The sequence below is a fragment of the Aspergillus lucknowensis genome, assembly GCF_044049455.1.
Source record: "Aspergillus lucknowensis strain CBS 449.75 chromosome Unknown BJX67scaffold_2, whole genome shotgun sequence".
NCBI classification, from domain to species: Eukaryota; Fungi; Ascomycota; class Eurotiomycetes; order Eurotiales; family Aspergillaceae; genus Aspergillus; species Aspergillus lucknowensis.
Genome location: NW_027263546.1, coordinates 907,270 through 929,572, shown reverse-complemented (window position 1 = coordinate 929,572; position 22,303 = coordinate 907,270). Strand labels below are relative to the sequence as shown.

At 51.9% G+C, this 22,303-nt stretch overlaps 8 protein-coding genes across 8 annotated transcripts; 5 read left to right on the top strand and 3 right to left on the bottom strand.

The window, feature by feature from the left end:
* The first annotated feature begins 83 nt into the window (after positions 1–83).
* On the top strand, positions 84–2,181 carry BJX67DRAFT_341506 (ankyrin repeat domain-containing protein). The gene is made up of 3 exons (XM_071027901.1): positions 84–510; positions 563–690; positions 753–2,181. Coding segments are annotated over exons 1-3 (1,347 nt in total). The 5' UTR covers positions 84–508; the 3' UTR covers positions 1,970–2,181.
* Positions 2,182–3,879, top strand: BJX67DRAFT_341503 (putative eukaryotic translation initiation factor 3 subunit EifCh). The gene is made up of 4 exons (XM_071027900.1): positions 2,182–2,247; positions 2,307–2,346; positions 2,426–2,895; positions 2,966–3,879. The coding sequence occupies exons 1-4, from the start codon at positions 2,240–2,242 to the stop codon at positions 3,543–3,545; spliced, it is 1,098 nt and encodes a 365-aa protein (XP_070891079.1). The 5' UTR covers positions 2,182–2,239; the 3' UTR covers positions 3,546–3,879.
* Positions 3,880–4,039: 160 nt separating this feature from the next.
* BJX67DRAFT_99114 (putative mitochondrial carrier protein) lies at positions 4,040–5,590 on the top strand. Its single transcript, XM_071035708.1, has 3 exons — positions 4,040–4,241; positions 4,357–4,546; positions 4,660–5,590. The coding sequence occupies exons 1-3, from the start codon at positions 4,212–4,214 to the stop codon at positions 5,487–5,489; spliced, it is 1,050 nt and encodes a 349-aa protein (XP_070891078.1). The 5' UTR covers positions 4,040–4,211; the 3' UTR covers positions 5,490–5,590.
* Positions 5,590–11,545, bottom strand: BJX67DRAFT_99262 (uncharacterized protein). The gene is made up of 5 exons (XM_071035709.1): positions 11,168–11,545; positions 10,357–11,106; positions 7,207–10,306; positions 7,025–7,155; positions 5,590–6,971 (listed from the first exon to the last, which is right to left on the bottom strand). Exons 1-5 carry the CDS (start codon positions 11,399–11,401, stop codon positions 5,691–5,693), a joined length of 5,496 nt encoding a protein of 1,831 aa, XP_070891077.1. The 5' UTR covers positions 11,402–11,545; the 3' UTR covers positions 5,590–5,690.
* BJX67DRAFT_99094 (uncharacterized protein) lies at positions 11,420–12,212 on the top strand. The gene has a single exon (XM_071035706.1). It carries the CDS (start codon positions 11,640–11,642, stop codon positions 12,114–12,116), a length of 477 nt encoding a protein of 158 aa, XP_070891076.1. The 5' UTR covers positions 11,420–11,639; the 3' UTR covers positions 12,117–12,212.
* A 1,299-nt stretch (positions 12,213–13,511) lies between these two features.
* BJX67DRAFT_99092 (uncharacterized protein) lies at positions 13,512–15,513 on the bottom strand. The gene is made up of 4 exons (XM_071035705.1): positions 14,992–15,513; positions 14,317–14,928; positions 13,955–14,257; positions 13,512–13,880 (listed from the first exon to the last, which is right to left on the bottom strand). The coding sequence occupies exons 2-4, from the start codon at positions 14,842–14,844 to the stop codon at positions 13,782–13,784; spliced, it is 930 nt and encodes a 309-aa protein (XP_070891075.1). The 5' UTR covers positions 14,845–14,928; positions 14,992–15,513; the 3' UTR covers positions 13,512–13,781.
* A 1,738-nt stretch (positions 15,514–17,251) lies between these two features.
* BJX67DRAFT_341491 (DEAD/DEAH box RNA helicase) lies at positions 17,252–21,266 on the top strand. Its single transcript, XM_071027899.1, has 4 exons — positions 17,252–17,958; positions 18,016–18,439; positions 18,497–20,869; positions 20,932–21,266. Exons 1-4 carry the CDS (start codon positions 17,605–17,607, stop codon positions 21,204–21,206), a joined length of 3,426 nt encoding a protein of 1,141 aa, XP_070891074.1. The 5' UTR covers positions 17,252–17,604; the 3' UTR covers positions 21,207–21,266.
* On the bottom strand, positions 21,267–22,259 carry BJX67DRAFT_341489 (uncharacterized protein). Its single transcript, XM_071027898.1, has 2 exons — positions 21,604–22,259; positions 21,267–21,530 (listed from the first exon to the last, which is right to left on the bottom strand). The coding sequence occupies exons 1-2, from the start codon at positions 21,865–21,867 to the stop codon at positions 21,369–21,371; spliced, it is 426 nt and encodes a 141-aa protein (XP_070891073.1). The 5' UTR covers positions 21,868–22,259; the 3' UTR covers positions 21,267–21,368.
* Positions 22,260–22,303: the final 44 nt, after the last annotated feature.

The following is a 22,303-nucleotide window of genomic DNA, read 5'->3' as shown; positions in this document are numbered from 1 at the left end:
TGAGGTGGTGGTGGCCCCAGGGGTGCAGGGAGACCTTATCCATACCTATCCCCGCAGCGGGACTGATCTCCGCCGATGGCCGAGACCACGAATGCTGTGCCGCAGCTTCGAATCCTCGTTGCTTTCCACTACGAAATACAACTGTCTAGCCTTCCGAGAAAACCTTGTTGATGCTGGGACCTTGCTTTGGGCACATAATCCAGGGCTGCCCTGCGCTGTTATAGGAACGCCTATCTCTTCATCTCTACGACTCCACATTATAGGTTCGACTTTACAACGCATTGGCAGGAGAAGTTCGAGATCTTGTAATTTGTCATAGCCACCTCTAGTGGACGACGACTCAATCCCCCAAGATTTGGAAGATATTGCCTGGCAATTGATCTTGGTTGCCCAGATGCAGCCTTGAGCCTCGTTTTGGAGCCGCGCTTTCTGGGCTAGACCGACAGTTGAGAACGCTTTTCTTCTTGGGGCATATCCAGAAGAAAAACGCTCTAAAGAGGAGTGGAAGATGTATGTCCATCTACATGCTCAATTTCTGAAACTCACTGGCTAATAGTGACAGGGGCCTCCTTAATCTCCCTCCCGAAATCTTTGAGCTTATCATCGCCTGTGTTTTCAATATCAATCACCGCGGGTATGTGGCAGCGCACTATCAACCTCGCGCTTTGGTCGACCTGCGGCTTGTCTGTCGTACGTCCATTCAATACATTCCTAAACCTGAATCCGGTTACCCTAATAACTCCGCTCCGCAGGTCTCTTTGATGAAGCCTTGTCCCGCTACTTCGCCAAAAATATAGAATGGGGCAGCCATCTCGTATACACAATCAATTCCAAGTGGCCTCTGGAATCAGTCATTTGGCTGGTAAGAACTCGACTCTGGATGGATTACAGGATGGGAGCGGGGGATGATACTTTGTCCGACGGTAATGTCCTAGGCTATCTACGCGCGGCTGCGATAGCCGTGCATAGGTTTCTCTCTGAGCGTGGAGCAGATGAAAAGCGGCGCAGAGAAGGCGAAGATGATGGAAGGGCGGACGAGGCAGAAGATGAAGAAATTCCCCCAATCAAAGAATTTATCGGTTTCGCTGGCAGGGGCCTCGTGTATTACCACGACTTTGGCCACATAATGCCGTGGATCAAACCACAGGAGATGGCGGCTGGCAGGGAAGGGGTAGAAGAATTACGCATAACGCGTTCGGATCTCCTCCCCCTATTGGCACTGTATGGTGACGTACGGGCTATACGGGACCTATTGTCAACCGACGGAGCGGTAGATATTGACCATTGCAACAGATTCTTCGGAAGTGCCATCTACGCGGCTGCTGCCCAGGATGAACCGGCCGTCATTAAGCTTCTTCTCTCGCGTGGAGTGGATGTTAATCAAGTTGGCGGACGATGGCACACACCGCTTCAGGCATCCGTTGCAGAGTCAAGCTATGCCACGGAATCTTTTTCCGCATTGCTCGCCGCTGGGGCGCATGTAAACCTCAAGGGCGGAGATTATAATTCGACAGCTCTTCTGAGAGCCGCGCAAGCCGAAAACACAGAAGCTGTGGCTACCCTCCTCTCGCAGAAAGGGGTAGACGTCACTCTGACTGACGGGGAAGACGAGTCTGTCGTGCATCATCTATGCCGCTCTGGGGACGCTGACAACCTAAAAAAGCTTCTTGCCGAACATCCTCACGTCGATCTAAAGCGACCTGGTCAACAGGGAACGGCATTACATGTGGCGATGAATTTCGGTTCCTACTCCGCGTTTACTGAGGGACATGGTGAGGTGGTGGAAATCCTTCTCGATCGGGGTCTCTCTGCTTATGATGTTGCACCGGACGCTGAGGGCCGTGATATTGTGGACTGGGCGAAAGAGATGGCAGAGGAGGCAGAGGAGGACGAGGAAGAGGTTCCAGCTGCTTTGGAGCGGATACTGAGATGGGATGGAGAAAGGCGGGCTGGAGAAGACTCGAAGTAGACCGATGTTATTTGTTGCCGGGCGCAGCTACTACTGCGAGATCAAGTAGACTTGGTCAACGTCTTTTGCCCGGGTGCCCGTGATGGGTCTATGCTTCCCAAAAAGGAAATTCTGTCTTCTGTGGGCCCGGGCCCATGTGAGAGACATGGCACGCGCTAACCTCACTTGGCTCTAGGCGGTGGAAAATGTTCGATCCATCCGCACAAACCATCGCAAGCCACCAAGTCTCGCTATCGCCAGTCAATCTGAATCTCGGCTGCAGCATCCAACATGGCAGAGTAAGTTTCGTCTTTATTAGAGATATTTTGTGGGGGCTGTTGCTAACATAACTCATCAGGAACGATGTCCCCCTTACGGCCGTCAAGGTCGAGGCCTTGGTACGAAATTTCATCCAAATTCCCCGCTCCATGAATATTTTTAGCGCAACTATTCGAGACTGATACTGAGATCGAGTAGGTTGTGATGAAGATCATTAAGCACTGTTCTCAGACTTTCCCGACGACTGCGACTGGCTCCATCGTTGGTATGGACGTAGGCGGCACACTGGAAATCACTAACACGTTCCCGTTCCCCGTCGTTGAGGTCCCTCCCGAATCGCATTTTGATAATACTGCGCCGAATCCTGCTGCCGCCGCTCCCCGTGCGAAAGCAAACACTGTTTACCAAGCTGAGATGATCCGTATGCTCCGGGAGGTCAACGTTGACGCCAACAATGTCGGTTGGTACACGAGTGCGAACATGGGCAACTTCGTCAACATGAACGTGATCGAGAACCAATTCTTCTACCAGAAGGAACTGAACGAACGAACAGTCGCTCTTGTTCATGACGCTAGCCGCAGCGCTCAGGGCAGCCTGAGCTTGAGGGCGTTCCGCCTCTCACCTAAGTTCATGGCTGCTTTCAAGGATAACAAGTTCACTTCTGACGAGTAGGTCCCCACGCTCTCATGGTTGACCTAGCGCCCTGGGGTTCGAGCCCAGCTGATTGCTCCTCTATAGGCTCCAAAAGTCCAACTTGAGATACCAGGATATCTTGATCGAACTTCCAGTGGAAATCCACAACTCTCACCTGATCACTTCTTTCATCCACCAACTTCAAAACCAGACCCCATCGGCGCCCACCGATCTCCCCGCCTCCCTTGCTGCCCTGGAGTCTTCACCCTTCGCCAAACAGACCATCTTGGCACCCAACTTCGACAACCTCTCCCTCAGTATCGACCCTTTCCTCGAGAAGAACTGCGACCTTCTCCTTGACAGTATCGAGACGCACCATACCGAAACCAGCAACTTCCAGTACTATCAGCGCTCGCTGGCCCGAGAGCAGGCTAAAATCACGGCCTGGCAAGCGAAGCGCAAGGCTGAAAACGCCAGCCGTGCCACACTCAAGCAGCCCCCACTCCCTGAAGATGAGTGGCAACGGCTGTTCAAGCTGCCTCAGGAGCCCAGCCGTCTGGACAGTATGTTGAATAGCCGCCAGGTGGAACAGTACGCCCGCCAAGTCGACAGCTTCGTTTCATCCACGACGGGCAAGATGTTCGCGGTGAAGGGCAACCTTCTGCCTAGCGAGGTTGCCAAATGATTTAACTTATTTATAGGATGCCTATGGAAGAGAGAGACTTGGGACTCATGATTCATGCATGACCTTACGGCGTAAGGAGGGAAAACTCGCGTACTGACTGTTAATATGTCTCCATGTGATTATTTCGGTGACGAATAGAGTTGCGGGATAGCTATCTTGGACCTACATCTGATACGTACCACTGTTGTTGCTGCCCTTCCTTGGGCAACCTGCCAAGTAACCCTAAGACTATATCGCCATGGATAATTAGATCAAATCATTGCGGTGACGCTCTAAATCCTACGCATTGTCTTCAGCATTCGGAGAAGTTCTTGTGTTCCATTGGCCGTTGAGGACAACACCAGCTTATCCCCAACCTCTTGGAGGCCATACAGGAGAAACTCGAGGCTCCTTGGCCTCCAGCAGTCGTCATTCTCTCCAATATCTAGCCTATCAATTGGCCGTATCCGTACCGGATGGTACTCAACCAACCACGCTGTTCCGCTGCGTCCGATCCGCGAAATCCGACCCCGACGACGAAGTGGCGCGGGGCGATGACCGCATCGATTGATAAGATCGATAAGACCTCTCAGAGCCAGAGCTTCCGAAAGAAATGCTCTCTCCTACTCTGACACAAGAAAGTACTTCCTCCCTTGTCGACATTTAATTAACGCGGCTAGATACGCTATGGAAAACAGCAGCCTCGATATCTGGATTGTAAGTGTGTTCTATGATTGGTTGAGACAAGACAAAACACTCCCAACCAGGATCAACCCCATCCCTAACCTGCACAACATCATAGAGAATGAGAGAAGCTTATACATTGAAATAGTCTGGCGCTGTCGCCGTAGTAACAGTCGACTTCCTCGTCTACCCGTTCGACACGCTGAAAACGCGCATGCAGTCGCCAGGCTACAGTCGTGACTATAAGGACGCTGCGACGAATACAATCCGGAAGAATGTCCTCTTTCGTGGGCTCTATCAGGGGGTGTTTAGTGTGGTGCTGTCAACTATTCCTGCTTGTACGTCTTTCGGTCAAATCCTCTGAAGATCTCCTTTTTTTTTTTTTTTTCTCTGGGTCCCGACCTCCGGTGTAGATAGGGCCGACAGATGCTAATGCGCGTATACATGGTAGCAGGAGCATTCTTCACAACATACGAAAAGACGAAATCCATTCTCAACGGGGCTAAATTCTCTCACCCGCGCTCGACAATACTCCAATCCACACCAACACCGCTCATAAACGCACTCTCCTCCTCCGCTGGAGAAATGGTCTCCTGTCTCCTCTTAACCCCAGCAGAAGTTATCAAGCAGAATGCCCAAGTTATCCACAATAATCCCCTGCCCGCGGCATCAGCATCAGGAGTCCATCCAGGTAGCCAGGGGACGAGGAGTGGTGGGAGAATTGTCACCTTGCAAGTGCTATCTCGCTTCAGAGCGCACCCGTGGAGACTATGGAGTGGGTATTCGGCGCTCGTGGGGAGGAATCTACCATTCACGGGGTTAAATTTCCCGATTTTTGAGTTTGTGAAGGGGGAATTGGTGGCTTATCGGCGGAAGAAGAAGAAACATTTAGCTCTTCGTGACGGCTTGAGTGGTTGTCGGGAGATACGGGGAGGAGGAGAGCCCGTGATGGAAAGGGCGGTATTGACGGGAATAGCGGCGAGTATATCGGGGGGTATTGCGAGTGTGATTACCACGCCGATTGATGTTGTGAAGACGAGGATGATGCTTGCTGCGTCAGAATCGAGGAAGCAGTCTTCTCGTTTCGGACGGAGAACGAGCATTTGGGGGGTTGGAAAGGAAGTTTTTAGCCACGAAGGGATGAGAGGCCTGTTCCGGGGAGGAGCGATCCGTGTGGTTTGGACTGCTGTGTCACTGAGTATTTATTTGGGTATGTATGAGGGAGGGAGGTTTTATCTGGAGAAAAAGAGGGGGGACAGGAACGCGGTGGCTGAGTTATGATACTGGTACTCGGAGACAGTTGTACTCGATAGAGATGCATTTATGTTAATAAACTGCAGGTTGCTATAGCTCGTTAGACCAAGTTGTCTAGGTATCAATAATCCAAAAGTAGAATAGGCCAAAAGCGATCATATCATTCAACTGGCTTCGTAATCAATCATCGCATCATTGCTCATCTCATCAAACATGGCAAAGAAATGTTTATCCAAAAGTGGTGAACTTCTTCAGCCAACTGGGCCGCTTGGGTGGCTCGACTCCATACCGATCGTACCTCGCACGCTCTCGATCGTAGTCTCCGCTAGAGCTGGTCTTGATATTCTCGCGCTCCGCCCGTCGGGCCTCGCGCTTTCTCGCACGGAGTTCCTCAATCTCTCGGTCATCGAGCCCGGGATATTTGCTTCGACGGCGGGCTTGCTTGCGTAGCTCGCGGCGCGCCTCCTCATCTGATGACATTGTGTGTCCTTGGATTTGCTCGTCCGGGGCCGGGGGCATGTCAAGGACGGTTGGGACGATTGGTGGTGGCTCAGGCGGCTCGTCAGCCTGGGAATCTACCCAGGATGAAGTCTTATCCTTGCGTGCTCCGAGCGGCATAGGCGTCGGCCTTGTCGAATCGGGTGCATTAGACCTCCTACGTCTCGACTTATCATCAGACCGGTGAGAAGGACGAGTCGGGTCGGGCACCCGATCATCTAGATAGAAGTCTCTGGCGTTCCTGTCGTCGACCCGCGAACGGCGCCGTCTCTGTCGTTGGTCGTACCCTGGGTACTCGTACATTTCAGCTTCCCGCTGGCGCCTGCGCTCTCGTCTTTCTGCGGCTAGTCGAGCCTCTGCCTCTCGGGCCGCTTCCTCCTCCCTACGGAGGCGCTCTTCCCGAGCAGCTCGACGCGCTCTCTTCTCCTCGCGGCGCCGCTCCTCTTCCTCTCGAAGTTGCCTCTCGTACTCCTCACGCTCGCGCGCCTTTTCTTCTCGCAGGCGGGCTTTCTCTTCCCTCCGTCGTGCTCGCCTCTCCTCAGCTTCGCGGAGTTCACTCTCTCGGAGCTCGTCAGCGGCAACCTGTGGCGCATGTCGCGACGCACGTTTGGCCCTGCGTGCCGCCCGCCGCGCCTCCGCATCCTCAACTTCCGTATCGGGGAAGGCACCGATAACAGCGGGTTCTTCATCTGCGTCCGGGCGCACGGAGCGCCTCCTCCTTTCCTCCCGCCTGACTCGCCGCGTCTCATCTTCTGTCGTGTTTTTGGCGTCGTCTTCACGACGTGACCGCGACTTCCGACGCTCAGGAGGTTCAGGCCGTGTATTGCGCCGGAGTGATCCAAACAACCCCATCAAACCGGTTGGTTCCGGCTTTTTGGGCGGTGCGCTTGATCGTTTAGGGCGTCGTTCTCTTGATGGCGGAGCTTCTACGAACGCCATGTCGTCGGGACCTGAGAACACATCCGGCGCCCTCTCTTCCTCTTCACGGGGTTCCTCGGGATTTGATCTCGACTGTCGAATGCTAGGTTAGCAAAGGGAAACCTAGGACGGAGACGCAAGCGTACCTTTCTCGCGGAATCTCGCTGGGAGTGGCGCGAACCGGAGTGTCTTGAATCACCTCCAGAGGGGCGCTCGACATCGTTTCGGTCCACCACAACTAAATCATCGTCGTCAAGAGCATATGGATCTGGTACACCTGGTAAAGTTTAGAAGCGTAACCCTGAAAAGGCGAGGATAATAGACGCACGAGACTTCCTCCGCTCCCTCTGTCTTTCCTTCCTCGATGAGGGATCACTAACGCCCATCAATTTCGCCGCTTTGTCTGGAACGCCGCCGTCTTCTGGCGGGGGGGTGGGAAACTCGGTGTCGTTAATATCCACAGATTGATGCCTCGAAGACCGTTTAGAAGCATGAGCTGCTGGTTTTCTTGCCGAATTCGTGCGCGAAGGCTGGGGCGGTGTCCCGAGAATAAAGTTGGAGAAAGCCATGCCACGACTAGCCCTAGCTTCCCGCCGTCTATCTTTTTCGGATGTGGAAGACCTCTCGCCTTCGTTTTCTGATTCCCTCCCCCTTGGCTGCTTCACGGATTTTGACCTTACCACCGCGGGAGGAGCCTCCTTTTGGAGCCTAGCTTCCTTGGTAGGTGGCTTTCTGGGAGGTGTGGCACCCCAGAAACCCCAGGAAGTAGCTCCTGGTGTGCGTTCGACCCGAGGACGCTCCTTTTTGGCAGGCTTTTCGGGGGTAGTTTCTGGCGAGAGGGTCGGTGGATTCTCACCATCCTCTTCCAGAGCCCCAGTAGCCATCATGTCATCAGCAGTAAGAGGATCCTGGGGCGGCACAGGTTTCTTCGAGCTTTTCTTGCTCTTTTTAGCCATCTTCTCAGGCTTTGGAGCAGGGGCAACCTCGTCTTCTAGGTCCAATGCTCTCTCTACCTCTGTTGGAGGTTCAGCATCGGGTTCAGCCGATGGCTCGGGCTCGGGTTCAACTTCTTTTGCCTTCTTTTTCTTCTTCTCAGTCTTGGGCAGGGGTATAGGTTCTGGCTCCGGTTCCGGTGCAGCTTCCGGCTCAGGCTCAGGATCGACTTTCTTAGACTTCTTCTTGTCAGCTTTAGTGACTGGAGCTGGCTCCGGTTCAGGTTCAGACTCGAGCTGTTTCTTCTTTTTCTTCTTCTCAGTCTTCGACAGCGACTTGGGCTCGGGCTCCGGTTCTGGCTCGGGCTCGGGCTCAGGCTCTATAAGCTTTCCTTTCTTCTTCTCTTTCTTCTTCGCCTTCTTCGACAGGGCGGGTTCGAACTCCGCTTTTTTAGGTTCAGGCTCTTTTGGTTCCGAGGCGGGATCTGCCGGTTGAGTTTCATCGATTTCCTCGTCAAATGGGTCAGGAAAGCTCCCAGGCACCGAGTCTCGTGAGAGTTTCGTCTTGGTAGGTTCGGCCTCGATGTCTACCAAATCCTCCCGTGAGGGCGATTTCACAGCTTCTGGGGCAGATGGAGGGGCTGCTCTCTCCTTGGCTTTCAGCTTTTCGACCGCAGCCTTTTCTTTCAACCTCTCCTTTTTTGCTTTTTCGAGAGCGCTGATGCGCTCCGCGACAGAGAGCTTTGATGACGGTTTGGACTTGGAGGTGGCAACAGCTGTGTTAGCTGGCACCGCGGCTGGCGCGGGTGGATCAGGTGCTGGAGGCGCTTCAGGCGCCTCAGGCGCGCTAGGTGGAACGTCCTTGGGTTCGTCAACATCGATGAGGAGATCAGGCTCGGTGGACTTGGTAGCTGTTTCTTCCACTGGCTCGGGCTCCTTTGGCTTCTCCTCTGACTTCTTCTTTGTGGTTTTTGGCTTTGTACCTATCGTCGCCGCTCCCAGGCTGGCCCAGAACCCTCTTGCGGCTTTCACGGGGACCTCTTCTTTCTTCGGTTTCGCAGGCTTGCTGTCAAAATCATCCCAGATGGGATCTTGTTCATGATTCTCAGACTCCCTGGTAAACTCTCGCTCGAGTCCTAGGGATGGAGGCGTCGGTGCAGGGGGAGGAGGCTCTTCCGATATCCTGTTCTTCTTGGACTTTTTCTTATCCTTTGAGGTTCCCCAGATTCCCCAGCCACTATCCTCCATCGGATCATCTTCAGTCGGCTCATGCACTATCTCAACCAGCTGCTTGTTCTCATCCGGAGCCGGCTCTGGTTCGGGGGCTGGCTCTTCCTGGACGGGTTCCGGCTCAGGCTCAGGCGGCGGTTCTTTTTTCTTTGGAGGCGTGAGGTCAATATCACGACCGGGTATAGGAAGGCCTTTCTTGTTCAACGCTCTCTCGCGTTTCTTTCTCTCCTTAGACGATAATTCCATCCAGTTATCGTAGAGAGGATCGTCTGGGAAATCAGGCTTCCACTCCTCAGGTTCAGGTTCCGGCTCAGGCTCCGGCTCCGGCTCAGGTTCGGGCTCAGGCTCAGCAGGAGGTGGTGTAGGATCGCGAGGTGGTTCTGGAGCAGGCTCTGGTTCTGGAACAGTCTTACCTTTCTTCTTCTTCTTGTCGGTCTTCGTGAAGCCCCAGCCCCAGCCACTCTCTGCTTCCTCCTTGGCCTTTCGATCTGCTTCTTCTTTCGCCTTTCGCTCCTCCTCCTCTTGCCTTAATCTCTCTTCTTCCTCCTGTCTTTTTCTCTCCTCCTCCTCTTCTTCTTCCTGCCTCTTCCTTTCCTCCTCCTCTTGGCGTTTCTTCTCCTCTTCTTCCTCCTGACGCTTTTTCTCTTCCTCCTCCCTCTTCTTTCTTTCCTCTTCTTCCTTCTTCTTCGCCCTCTTGCTCTTCTTCGTTGTAGCAAAGCCGTCCAACAAATCATCGGCCGGGGCTGGCTCCGGAGCCTTGGGTGGTTCTGGTGCTGGTGGCTCCTTTGGAACGGGCTCCTCCTTCTTTTTCTTGTCCTTCTTCTTTGACGATATATCCCAGCCCCAGTCATTATCATCATTGTTTTCGATAGGCTTCTCAGGCTCTTTCGTCTTCTTATCCTTCTTGGAGCCGGAGATGATGTTGGCCCAATCATCATCGTCTGCGTCCTTCCTCTCTCCGGATTTGCCGTTGGTTGCGGCCGGGGAGCTATCAAACCCCCCGCCAAAGCCGAACCCCATGGAGACATTGAGGGGATCGGCCTTGAGGCTATTTCCCCATGGATTGGTCTCCTCTTTCACCTTATTCGAACTTGTGAGAGAATCGAGTCCCCATTTGCTTCCACCAGAACCCCAATCTTTACCCCATCCAAAACCGAACCCAGTAGATTTATTGCTGCCGAGATTCAAATCGAGCTGAGGGGCACCGTCATTTAGACTCACATCCTGGAATGAAGTCGATGGAGGCTCCGCCTCAACCGGCTCGACCTACACAAAGATTAGCAAGAATAATGTACCCAGCATATTTGAATACGTACCTTGCCCTTCTTTTTAGTTTTCTTCTTCGCGGTAGTAGCCCATGAGTCATCGTTTTCTTCAACTTCGTCCGCCCAGCTCAATCCGTTTTTTGGGGCTGCTGCAGCTTCTTCTGCAGCTTTCCGGTCCGCCTCTTCCTGAGCTCTACGCTCTTCTTCCTCCTTCTTCAATCTCTCTTCTTCCTCCTTCTTCAATCTCTCTTCTTCCTCTTCTTGTCGCTTCTTCTCCTCCTCCTCCTCTTTCTTCTTTTTCTTCTTCTTGGAGCCCGCGGTGCCCCAACCATCGTCCCAGTCACCGTCCCCGCCATCCCCGCCGTCGCCACCATTGTTCCCATCATCCCCGCCTCCATTTCCAGAATCACCACCTCCACCAGCACTATCATCTGGTTTATCGTTATTTTCTTCCGGTGGTGGTGGCGGCGGGTTGTTTGACGGCGGTGGCGCGGAACCCTTCGCAGCTCCTCCCTTTTTCTTCTTTCCTTTATGCTCCCGGGTACCTGAGGGATTCTCAAGGTCGATATCTAGCTGCGAAGATTTGACTTTCGAATCCCGGGTGCCTTCGAAGCTCGTATCCTGCACCAAATTCTTTTGGCGAGCTAGAGGCAGAGCCGCAGAGTATTCAGGAGGTAGGTCACTGATCGCATCGTCATACGACGGCAGAAGGCGGTTATAGCATTGGGGCTCGGGGAGCTGGGGGTCGAACTCGAAGGCATGCATTGCGTCACAGAACGAGTTTAGACGGCGCTCGATATCCTGTAGGTAATAATGAATAAGCTTCCAAATGATCTGTGTTTTTCGATTCCGTTCTGTGTACCTCTGTAACCTTCTCGGCCAACACCAAGGCATGCTCCTGAACTCCTTCGCACCGCAAAGCAAACATAGGCTCAGCAGCTCCAAAGGCACTCTTCCGAATTCCACACTTTGCGGGCCACCGCCGTGCACCACTGAAGCCCTCTTTCCACCCCTTCTCAGAAAACCAGCTCTGGAAAAATCGCGGAGGCTCGCAGGTTAATGTTGGACCACGACACAGTGTGCGCGCAACTTCCATGGCGGGCAGGGGGATGGCCAGCGACTCCAGGAGGCCAGGCGCATACGTATCAAATGTCGGCCGCAAGTGAGGTTAATATTTATAGGATTTCGCTTGGCTCGACCACAGACCGCTTGGTTGAATCGGCCGTCAGAAAAACGGAGTCAAGACGATATAGACGTTCAAGAACCCAGCATAGGCTCAAAATCTGAGACAAATCCCTCCTCGAAGCCTTGTGGTAATATACAAACATCCAGCGATGCTAGCGATCCAACAACCGAACCGAAGTTTGGTACACAAGGCTAATCAATCAGGAACCGAATTTTGTCGGCAGAGCGTAAACATCCGAAGCATCTGGCCCTGGGTAGCGGAGACGGATGAAAGAGAGCGATCGCAAGGTGCTCAACAGGGAGAAAGAAGAAAGGTCACAGAAGAAGGTCATGAAGCCCATGGGCTCGGGGCGGTGGGTGGGAATGAAGGAGGATGGATGGATGCTGCGAAAGATCATCCGACGAACCGCTGGGATTGGACGGCGTGCACGGCGATGGATACAAGCCAGGAATGTGAACGAGCTCAAGGGGCTTGGAAGACCGGCGATGTAAGTGGTTGCGCAACAGGAAAGAGTGGGAAAAAATTTTTCGGGGTTCTCTTTTCTTTTTCAGCAATCAATGAATGGTATTTTCCCCTCTCTCGTTCGTCGCATGCTTACCGTGGGATCTGTGCTCCTACGCGTTGATCGGCATGATGGTGGGGAGTGTGAAGCTGATTTGGTGCTCGAGTATAAATGGTGGCTGGGAGCGAGAACCAACTCCGCTAGGGGAGGGCGAATGGAGAAGGGAGAGGCGCGCCAAATCAATCAGCAGCGATAGGAGACACAAGAGAAGACAGGCAATGATTGAACCAGAAGGAAAGAAGTCGAGAGGATGACATGAAAAGACACGCAGGGACACACCACTCGGAGAGACCAGCGGTGGAAGGGAACGACCCTATCGATAAAGATTCCACCCCTCCTTTGCACCAAGTCATATGCAGCGTTGATGTCGCCAAGGGTGCACTGCAGCTATATAAACTTGACTTGCCTCTCGATTCTTCTGGGACTCGTCGAGTCACAACCAGAACAGGTCCCTCACTGCAGACAATCCCGCTGCGCTCATTTTGTTGTTGCCCACCAAGTGGGGTACACGAGTTGAAGCTCCCGATGGACGGACCCTTGGTTCATCCTAGATTTACAGCCAACCTTAAAAAAATTGGAAATGGGATGGCTGGTCTTGAAGAGCCAGCCCTGTCAGGAAATCTTCGGCTGCGTCTCTTCCTTCTACAAGCACTGACAATTGAACGAGACCCAGGTAACCACCAAGCTCTTGGTTTCAAACCAACCCCAATATGCGCCTTTCCTCACCGCATCGAAGGCAAATGCGGAAGAAATTTCCCCGCGGCCTACGGGCTGAGTTGGCGCAGGACCAAGCATTGTCCATTGGCTCTGTTGCTTTCCTTTGGTGCTTTGGACTCTGCACCGTCTGATGCCTTTCGTATCCTGATCTGCTAATCATCTCCTCCGGAGCGATGTCTTGCGGGACCCTGTTTGTATCATTTCCTGCAGCGGAGGCATGAATGCCTTTCCTCTTCAAAAGGCATCTCCAAAGGGCTCCTGACAACTTCGAGTCCTTGCTGAAAGGTTCGAGAAAGTGCGAATAGACCCCAGTGACTCAACCCCGGCCGCTGCTAGTCATCCAAGCTTCCCCACACCACGGGGTTAAACACTCTATGGACATGCAGTTTTTAATGCCCAAGATGGAGACATCGTCCCTACATTACCTGACACTTTGACACGCAGGTTGAGCATATATTTGGAAGTCCAGAGCGGCCGAATTTTCTAACTTACGGACATTCTCACCTTCGTTGGCGCCGAAACACTTGGCCATTGTATACATGATTTTCTGGCTGTCGGGATTTAACATTCTCCCTCAAGAGGCTCTGCCTCCTGTCATCATTTATCCTCAAGCGGGTTTTATGTGTCTTGTTCCTCTACTCGAATTAAAAATCAGACATATGCTGAGCTCTCAAACCCTTTCAACTACATGAATAGCACCAATTGCTATCGAGAAAGTATACTGATACCCATTTGGTTACAAAGGAAAATCTCCTGGAGGTCGCAGTGCATTCGAGACTAAGAATAAAGTACAAAGATGACATCCCGTACAAACGAAGACCGCGGATAAACTAAAACAAAGAGGAGACTCAACACGCTAACTAGCCCTAAACTCATACACGTATACCCGACACGAAAAACTCCACACAAGTAAGCTACAAGTCTGAGCTTCCTTCGCTGAAGGAAGAACAGAAGTCAGAATATGTTGGTCAAGAGCATATCCCGGGGCCCCTGAGTAACATCCCTGGCGAATCACTTCCGCTTCTGTGTCTGGTGAGGAGGAAAGCCATAAACCTCTATATGTTCTCGCTCGTAGCGCTCCTGATCATCTCGCGTCATTTGGATGTATTTCTAGAATCAAATATTAGGTACTGCAAGTAAAGTTTGTGCCGCCAATGCGTTTCGAGGATTGGGGGGACACTTGCCTCCTTTTCGGCATCTGACATTTCTCGCCACTCTCCAGCGTAGCGTTGCAATTGTTCCGTCGCAGATTCGGGCCGTGGGTCTTCTACCCGCCTCATTTCCTGCATGTACATGATAAAGGGAACCCTTGGCCTCTTGACCACGCGATCATCGTGGAGAAGTATAAGCTTTTTGCCCTTGATCTTGGCTAGCTTGCGCCGAGCTAAATTTGCTTCCAAAATCTGGCGGGGGGTATGGGATTTGAGCCACGCCTCATAAGCAGCCGCATTTGCAGTCTTGTTGGCGTTTGCGAGGTCATGATAGTGCTGTCGCGAATTGTTAGCTGTGTTGGGTGTGTAAAAACGAAAAAAAGTATTTGACTAACCTGCCGTTCCTCGGCATTGAGACTCCGGAAATAATCGCTAGCTTCCTTCAGAGCTTCGGTCGCAGACTTGGACTGCCCCCGCATCTCTATCATCCTCCTTCCTATGGCTATGACGCGCGCAATAGTCGGGAGCGCCTTCGGGGGTTCCAGGGCAGCGTCTTTGAGATCCCGCACAAGATCTCTCTTTTCTTTCGCCTTTTGCAATTCCTTCTGTCGCTCGGTCGGTTCCTTCCTCTTCTTACCGGATTTCCTCTTCGTCGGCTTGGACTTCTTCGCCTTGGCCAACTCGCTGGTTTTGCTCCCTTTTGGGCGGCCCCGACTGGCGTAGCTTCGGGTCAGATCCTTGACGATCAAGCTTGAACGAGGAAGCCTGGGCGTGACTGGTGTCGGGATGGGGCGATGCGCAACGAAGGAGATACGTTTGGTGTGGCTTTGTGGCACAATCACACGGATGGGACGAGCGAAAACGCCATTAACTGAGATGTTTTGGAAGAACCTTCCACCACGTCGGACGAGTTGGAGAGGCATCGTGAGCTTCGTAGAACTGCAAAATATCTCACAAACTTGGCAGAGCAAAAGAAACGGGGAGAGAGGGTGGTGTGACAATTATGACTGTGGTTTGGGTGCAGTCAGGGCAACGATTTGCTGCAGGGGCTTTGGCGCAAGGAGGCTGACCTGAAACCAGGAGGCTGGAGTCGCGTCTTGACAGCGGTGACTAACGTATTTCCTGATCACCTCTGTACTCCATATGAAGTAGCCATTTTTAGAGTCAAATATCTCAACTACCACCTAATATAGAGTAACAAGATAGATACGTTAGGTATATATATTATAAAATTATTCGAATATCTATTTTATACCCCCCAGGCCTTTGTAATACCCGTATGATATTCAAATAATCAAATTTACCAAAAATACAGGAGCAACTTATATTACCCTTGAAAGCATCAGTATAGGTAGCTTATAAGCCCTATACATATATGTATTTTATATTATTAAGCTTTGTATATTAATTATGTATCCTCTAACAACTTGGTTGTTGAGATACTCAACTCCAAAAATGGCAATTGAACATGGAATACAGAGGCGATCGGCTCGTCCAGGTGATTGATGTGGTCAAGAAACACATTACGGGTCAGCTGACTGGTATTATGTCACTTAACTCTCTCAACTTCCACATTTCTCAATTCAGTGTTCAATTATCTCATCACAAGTCATAAGATATGTACTTAATAACACACTTATTGTCTCGAATATTCTGCAAGATCTTGGACCAAGCCTAGGTGTTTCTTTCTTCTCTTTCCCTCTCTAAATGCCTCGCCGAATAATCTTTGAATGTCATATCAGACCTAACCTTGGAACCTTGAAGTTGGAACCCGAAGCAACTGTTATCTTCCCAAAACCGAATAACACAACTCACTTAGAGCATAACATTGCTCCTCCTTTGCTTCTCACACAGTAACCGCTATGGATCACATACCAGAGATATCCAAGTCCGCCAAGAACTTTAAGTTGGAAGCTGAATTCCTTGATCACGTGCTTCAGTCTGTCCAAGCTACAAGTCACCATTAAGAAATCGTGTACACCGAAGTCCCTATGCTTTGGGGTAGTAGGGCCGTCGAACACGTTGACGAAAATGCTGAATCGAAGAACACACGGAAATTTATCCTCACACAATCTATGGTGTATCTTTGGGGCTTATCAATCCAAAACATTACAATTCGAAAACCTCGACGCTCTGGATCCGCGTGATGCCAACAGATATCCATGACTGTCACCACGAGTGGTACGAGTATGAGAATGGCAGCAGACTGGTGTCCTGACTGCTGATGAATTTCGATATTTGAAAGGGCCTGTAGGCACCAGTCAGTTGTCCCTTCCGTTTCCATGGCATTCTTGTATGATGAAGCTGGGCTAATTTTGCTTTTACATTTTGCAGCGATCAAGTCTAACGGCGGTCCCTGCAACGGCTCTCGCAAAGAGCCAGATCTGTTACTTCGTCCGGTTAACCAGTATCTCCCTTCACTCGTCATCGAGCCGGGATAGAGCGAATCTCTCTCGACTCAGAGACGACGTGAGTGCATGGCTAGTTGGGGGTAATGGAGCAGTCAAGATTGCTGTTATACTTAACTGGCGGACAAACGCATATAATCAGGTACGAGGAGGCCAATAAGTATATGGCCTCGATCGAAACTGGATGCCTGTCCGGAAACAAACAGAAGTCATTTTCCCAGCACCTCAACTGAACATCGCGCAACAGCAGAGCATCAGTATAACCAGAAGGGATCTTTTTGGAGGACAGTACTCCCTGGACGGAATCCCAACGATCTTGTGCCATGGAGTTTGGATGATTTGAGGAAAATGGTGCATGAGGCAATGGCATTCATGGGACTAGTACCTGCTTGAGGGAGGGATTCGGGACGTGTACTGCTGTGGCAGTTAGCTGAAAAGAGAGAACAGCAGAGTGTCGTCGTGCCCTCCGTCGAGGCTGCGGTATTGTTAACCTGAGCAATGAATCCTGGAAAATTTCCTTGGATACACCGAAACATAGTAGAGCAGGTTCAACTCCGAAATTCATACCCGAAGTTGTCTTGGGAGGATTTCCAGATATTATGAACCGCCTTTTCTGGTTTATTTCATTCATTACACACAACCATAAGATACATCCCTTGAAAGACAGCATAGTAAGTATATAGTCTGCTTACTGAGAAATTAGCCATACTCTAACGAGCAGAGCACCCTGTCCAGGCTCTGATAAAGCCCCATGCGTTCTGCGTCTGACGTCCAGTCAGGTCCACGGGTCCATGGGTTCGTTTGGACCCTGCCGAAAGGGGAAATATTTTTCACGTGACTGATAGCTACCCCGAGCTTTCGGGTCACGTGGACGAAGGTGGCGAAGGGGCGCTAAATCGCGGCTCAAAAATGGCAGATGAACGTGAAGCCTCCTCCGCCTGAGGAATAACCAGATCACAGCAGTATCCTGCCCAAGTGCAAGGCGCCAAATTCCGGCTCCAAACGGAATGGTAATCTAAGAACCGCTTTCTTTCCACGCCGAGTCCTCGGGTGTTCTCTGAGTCCCAGTAATACTCACTCATTGCTGGCCGGCAACAATGGCTCGCCATGGGGATACTCGCTCACCATCACCTGTAGGCAGCACATATTCATCATCCAAACGAAGTCGCAGGGACGACGATCGCTATGAGCGGAGTAAACGAGACGATGGTCGGGGTTACCGCAGATCCCGGAGTCCTGAGGTGAGTTCTCATCTACCCCCACAATGTGTTAAGTATGTGTCTCAACTTCTACTTTACTTTTCAGCGCCGATACCGTGACCACCGTGATCGTGACCGGGATTCATACCGAAGACGTGACCGCTCCCTAGATAGACGCGACAACCACCGTGATGAAGGTGGCTATCGCCGGAGAGATCGGTCACGAGACCGACGTCGCTCTAGAGATAGAGATCATGACCGCGACTACCGCCGAAGAAGCCGGAGCCGCGATAGGGACTATCGGAGCAGGCGAGATGACTCCCGCGACAGGGTGCGAAAACGGACAGACGATTCTGCTGACTTGAAGCACAAGTCTAGACGGGACGATAGTCGAGATCGGACCAGGGGCTCGGAGCAAAGGTCTCGCGAGGTAAGTTTCGCGCGATTTCCTTTTTCTCGAATGATCAGAACTAAACTCGTTCCTCAGTCCTCAAAGCCTTCAACACCGACACGGGCGGGGCCAACAGAAGACGAAAAAAGAGCTGAGCGATTGGCCAAGTTAGAAGCCTGGAAGCAAAAGCAGGCTGCCGAGAAAGAACGAAAGCAAAATGAAGCTGCTGCTAGCGGTGGTCCAAGGAACATCCTAGAAGAGATTGATAGAAAGTCTGGAATCTCCCCGGTTGTTAGTTCTCCCCAGTCTCCTGCCGCACAAGGCGTTGATGCCGCCCCAGCTCCATATGCTGGGAAGTTCGATCCAAAAGCAATTGCCAAGAATGCTGCTCAAACGCCGGCTGCATCGTCTATCTTGGGAAATGATGTGGCTGTTCCACCACCTCTCAAACTATCAGGTGCGCAGCCAACCGCGAACACGCCAGCAAACAAAGTCCCTTCAAGCGTGACCACTTCCTCTGGTATGGTTGCTAGCCATATGATCTATTCTCCGCTCTCTACTGACGTTCTACTTCTAGCCTCCTTGAAAGCAAAGGGTAACGTGGGGAGATTCGGCTTCGGTTCCAAGCAGGCGGCGGACACTGAAAAGTCTGTTATGACGAAAACACTCGGGTTCGGTGAAGAGGAATCAACGCGGAGGAAGCTTGAACGCCTGCCCACTCCACCCATGGACGACGCCAACAAGGAAGTAGAAGCCAATGACGATGATGACGATGATGACGTTGACATGCGGGATGGTGAGACTGAAGAGGACGCCGCCGCCGCGGCTCGGGCAGCCGCAGAAAGGCGAGAGGAGCGCTTACAAAACGGCGCTCTTACACCCGAAAAAACGAATGGCGATTCACAACCCAAGGAAGAGCCGTCCGACAAGATGGAAGTCGACGTTCAGGAAGTAGAACAAGAAGAAGATGTTGACCCGTTGGACGCTTTCATGTCTGGACTCGCGGATTCCGCACCGCCGAAGAAGAAATTCGGGGCTAAGTTCTCCAAGACGCAGCAACCCGAGGCCATATTTGGCGACGAGCACGATGTGGACGTGACCGCTGTTGGTGAAGGAGACGCAGAAGATTTTCTTGCTATTGCCAATAAGGCCAAGAAGAAGAAGGATATACCCATTGTCGACCATGCGAAGGTGGAATATGAACCGTTCCGGAAGAAATTCTATAATGAGCCTTCCAACTTAGCTCAAATGTCTGAGGAAGATGCGGCAAATATGCGGCTTGAGCTTGATGGGATCAAAGTCCGTGGGCTCGATGTTCCGAAGCCGGTACAGAAATGGTCGCAGTGTGGTCTAGGAATACAGTCTCTGGACGTCATCGACAAGCTCGGCTTCGAAGGTCTTACTTCTATCCAATCGCAGGCGATTCCTGCAATTATGTCTGGCCGTGATGTTATTGGCGTGGCCAAGACAGGTTCCGGGAAAACAATGGCGTTTCTCATTCCCATGTTCCGACATATCAAAGATCAGCGACCCCTTGATAACATGGAGGGTCCGGTAGGCTTAATCATGACCCCGACTCGGGAGTTAGCCACCCAGATACACAAGGACTGCAAACCATTCTTGAAGGCTTTGAACCTCCGTGCCGTTTGTGCTTATGGTGGTGCACCAATCAAGGATCAGATCGCAGAACTGAAACGTGGGGCGGAAATCGTCGTGTGCACGCCAGGGCGGATGATCGATCTCCTAGCGGCGAATGCTGGGCGAGTGACGAATTTGCGCCGGGTGACGTACGTTGTACTAGATGAGGCTGATCGCATGTTTGACATGGGCTTTGAGCCTCAGGTCATGAAAATTTTGGGCAATGTGCGTCCTGATCGGCAGACTGTGCTTTTCTCGGCCACATTTCCCCGGAATATGGAAGCCCTCGCCCGCAAGACCCTTACCAAACCGATTGAAATTGTCGTCGGTGGCAAAAGTGTCGTTGCCCCGGAAATCACACAGATTGTCGAAGTTTGTGAGGAAGACAAGAAGTTCGTCCGGCTTTTGGAGCTGCTGGGTAACCTCTATTCGCTTGATGAGAATGAGGATGCACGGGCGTTGATTTTTGTTGACCGTCAGGAAGCGGCCGATACTCTCCTCCGCGAGTTGATGCGTAAGGGCTATCCTTGCATGTCAATCCACGGTGGTAAGGACCAAATTGATCGTGACTCCACCATCGAAGATTTCAAAGCCGGTATTTTCCCGGTCTTGATTGCGACTTCCGTTGCGGCACGTGGTCTGGACGTCAAACAGTTGAAGCTCGTTGTCAACTACGACGCGCCAAACCATCTCGAGGATTATGTGCACCGTGCTGGGCGTACTGGTCGTGCCGGAAACATGGGGACGGCAGTCACTTTCCTGACAGAGGATCAAGATCGATACTCAGTCGATATCGCCAAGGCATTGAAGCAAAGTGGGCAAGAGGTTCCGGGACCTGTGCAAAGCCTGGTAGACACATTCTTGGAGAAGGTAAAGGCCGGTAAGGAGAAAGCTAGCGCTTCTGGATTTGGCGGTAAAGGTCTCGAGCGATTGGATCAAGAGCGTGATGCTGCTAGGATGCGGGAGCGCCGTACATACAAGACAGGAGAAGAAGGCGATGAGGAGGAGGAGAAGGAGGAGAAGAATGAAGAGGCTGAGGAACGGTTCAACAAGGTGATCTCTTCTGTGCAATCGGCCACAACTCAGCCACCTGGCGTTCCCAAGGGCATCGATCTCGACGGCAAAATCACCGTGCACAAGCGAGAGAAAGGCAGCGAGACCTCGAATCCTCTGGACAAGGTCGGTTCAGCTGTTGCGGATATTCATGCACGCCTTAGCCGTGCAGGAGTGATGAGGTCTGGCGTGCCCATTGACAATCGCGGTCCTGACGCTGGGGCTTTCCATGCTACGCTAGAGATCAACGACTTTCCACGTAAGTTTCTCCTCCCACAATTCCTTTTCATTGAAGTCGACTAATTCTTTATCTCAATGCAGAGAAAGCTCGCTGGGCGGTTACAAACCGCACGAACGTGGCCAAAATCCTGGAGGCCACAGGCACCTCAATCACGACCAAGGGCAGTTTCTATCCTACTGGCAAAGAACCTGGTCCAGGCGAGAACCCCAAGCTGTATATCCTGGTGGAAGGTGAAACTGAGCTATCCGTGACGAACGCTATGCGGGAGTTGATGCGATTGCTAAAGGAGGGCACAATTGCCGCGGCGGATAGTGAAGCCCGGGCTCCAGCATCTGGCCGGTATAATGTGGTGTAGACGCGCTTGTATGATACTTGAATTCGCTTCAGTTATAAAACTTGTTATGAAAGATTCGTTGGTCTCATTATTTGCTATATCGAACAAGACCACATCCAATTGCTACATATGCATTTGGGGGACTGTGACATAGGATATAAACAAGATTCGAAATCACGGCCCCTACTCCCATCTCCTCGCGGCCTCAGCCCCATCTGCATCCCTCGCAGCTCTCTCATCTCGACTTGCTTCGTTCAACGTCTGCGCTTGTGTTTGAGCCTTCTGCGCCGCCAACTTTGACCCTAGTTTCCCTTTATTCGCATTACTCGTCGCCTCTGCCCGTTTCTAGAAATATAGCGCATTAGCAAAGATTCACAATGCATTGAGGAACCGAAGGAAGGAAGGAAGCTCAACAAACCTGAGCCGCTGCGGCCGCCCGAGCCCGCGCATCCTCCGCTTTTTCTGTTCCTGGGCCTGGCCCTGACCCTGACCCTGCGCCTCCGCTCCCCCCTCCATCCCCCAAGGTCCTCCCGGGAGACTCCCATGTTGATTTAGACTTTGACTTTGCGGTTGCGGGGACGGAGGCGCGCGGGACACTGTCCGTGGCTGAGGAACCGAGGACGCGGCCGGGGCGGGAGAAGGGCTCGGCTTCGTTTTTGGAGTTCGAGCAGATGTTTCCCATCCTTTTTTTCGCCGATTCGATTACGGGTTAGAAGAGGTGGCTTCGGTTTCAATGGGGATCAGCGATGGGGGCGATGGGGGGAGCGCAGATTAGGGGTTTTGTCCTCGATATTGGTGGAGAGGAAAGTCTGAGAAGATCAATGAGAGTTGATTGGTTTGTACAACTTGATAAACTCAGGAATTATATGAACGGAACTGCATTGAATGCAGATATGTAGCTGGAGGAGTGGTTTCTGCCTGTGGCTCTGGCCCAGATAAGATAGCGTGCGGGCCCGGCGGTGAGCATTGAGCGCACGTGCTCTGCGGGGCATGTGTGGCCAAATGGGTATTAGCGTGATTATACCTTTTCGAGCCTGTTTCTGGAGGCACATTCGAGAAGGTGATACCACCATGAATTTGGAGTGATCGCAAACCAGCCTGGTCCGGAGGATTTTCCA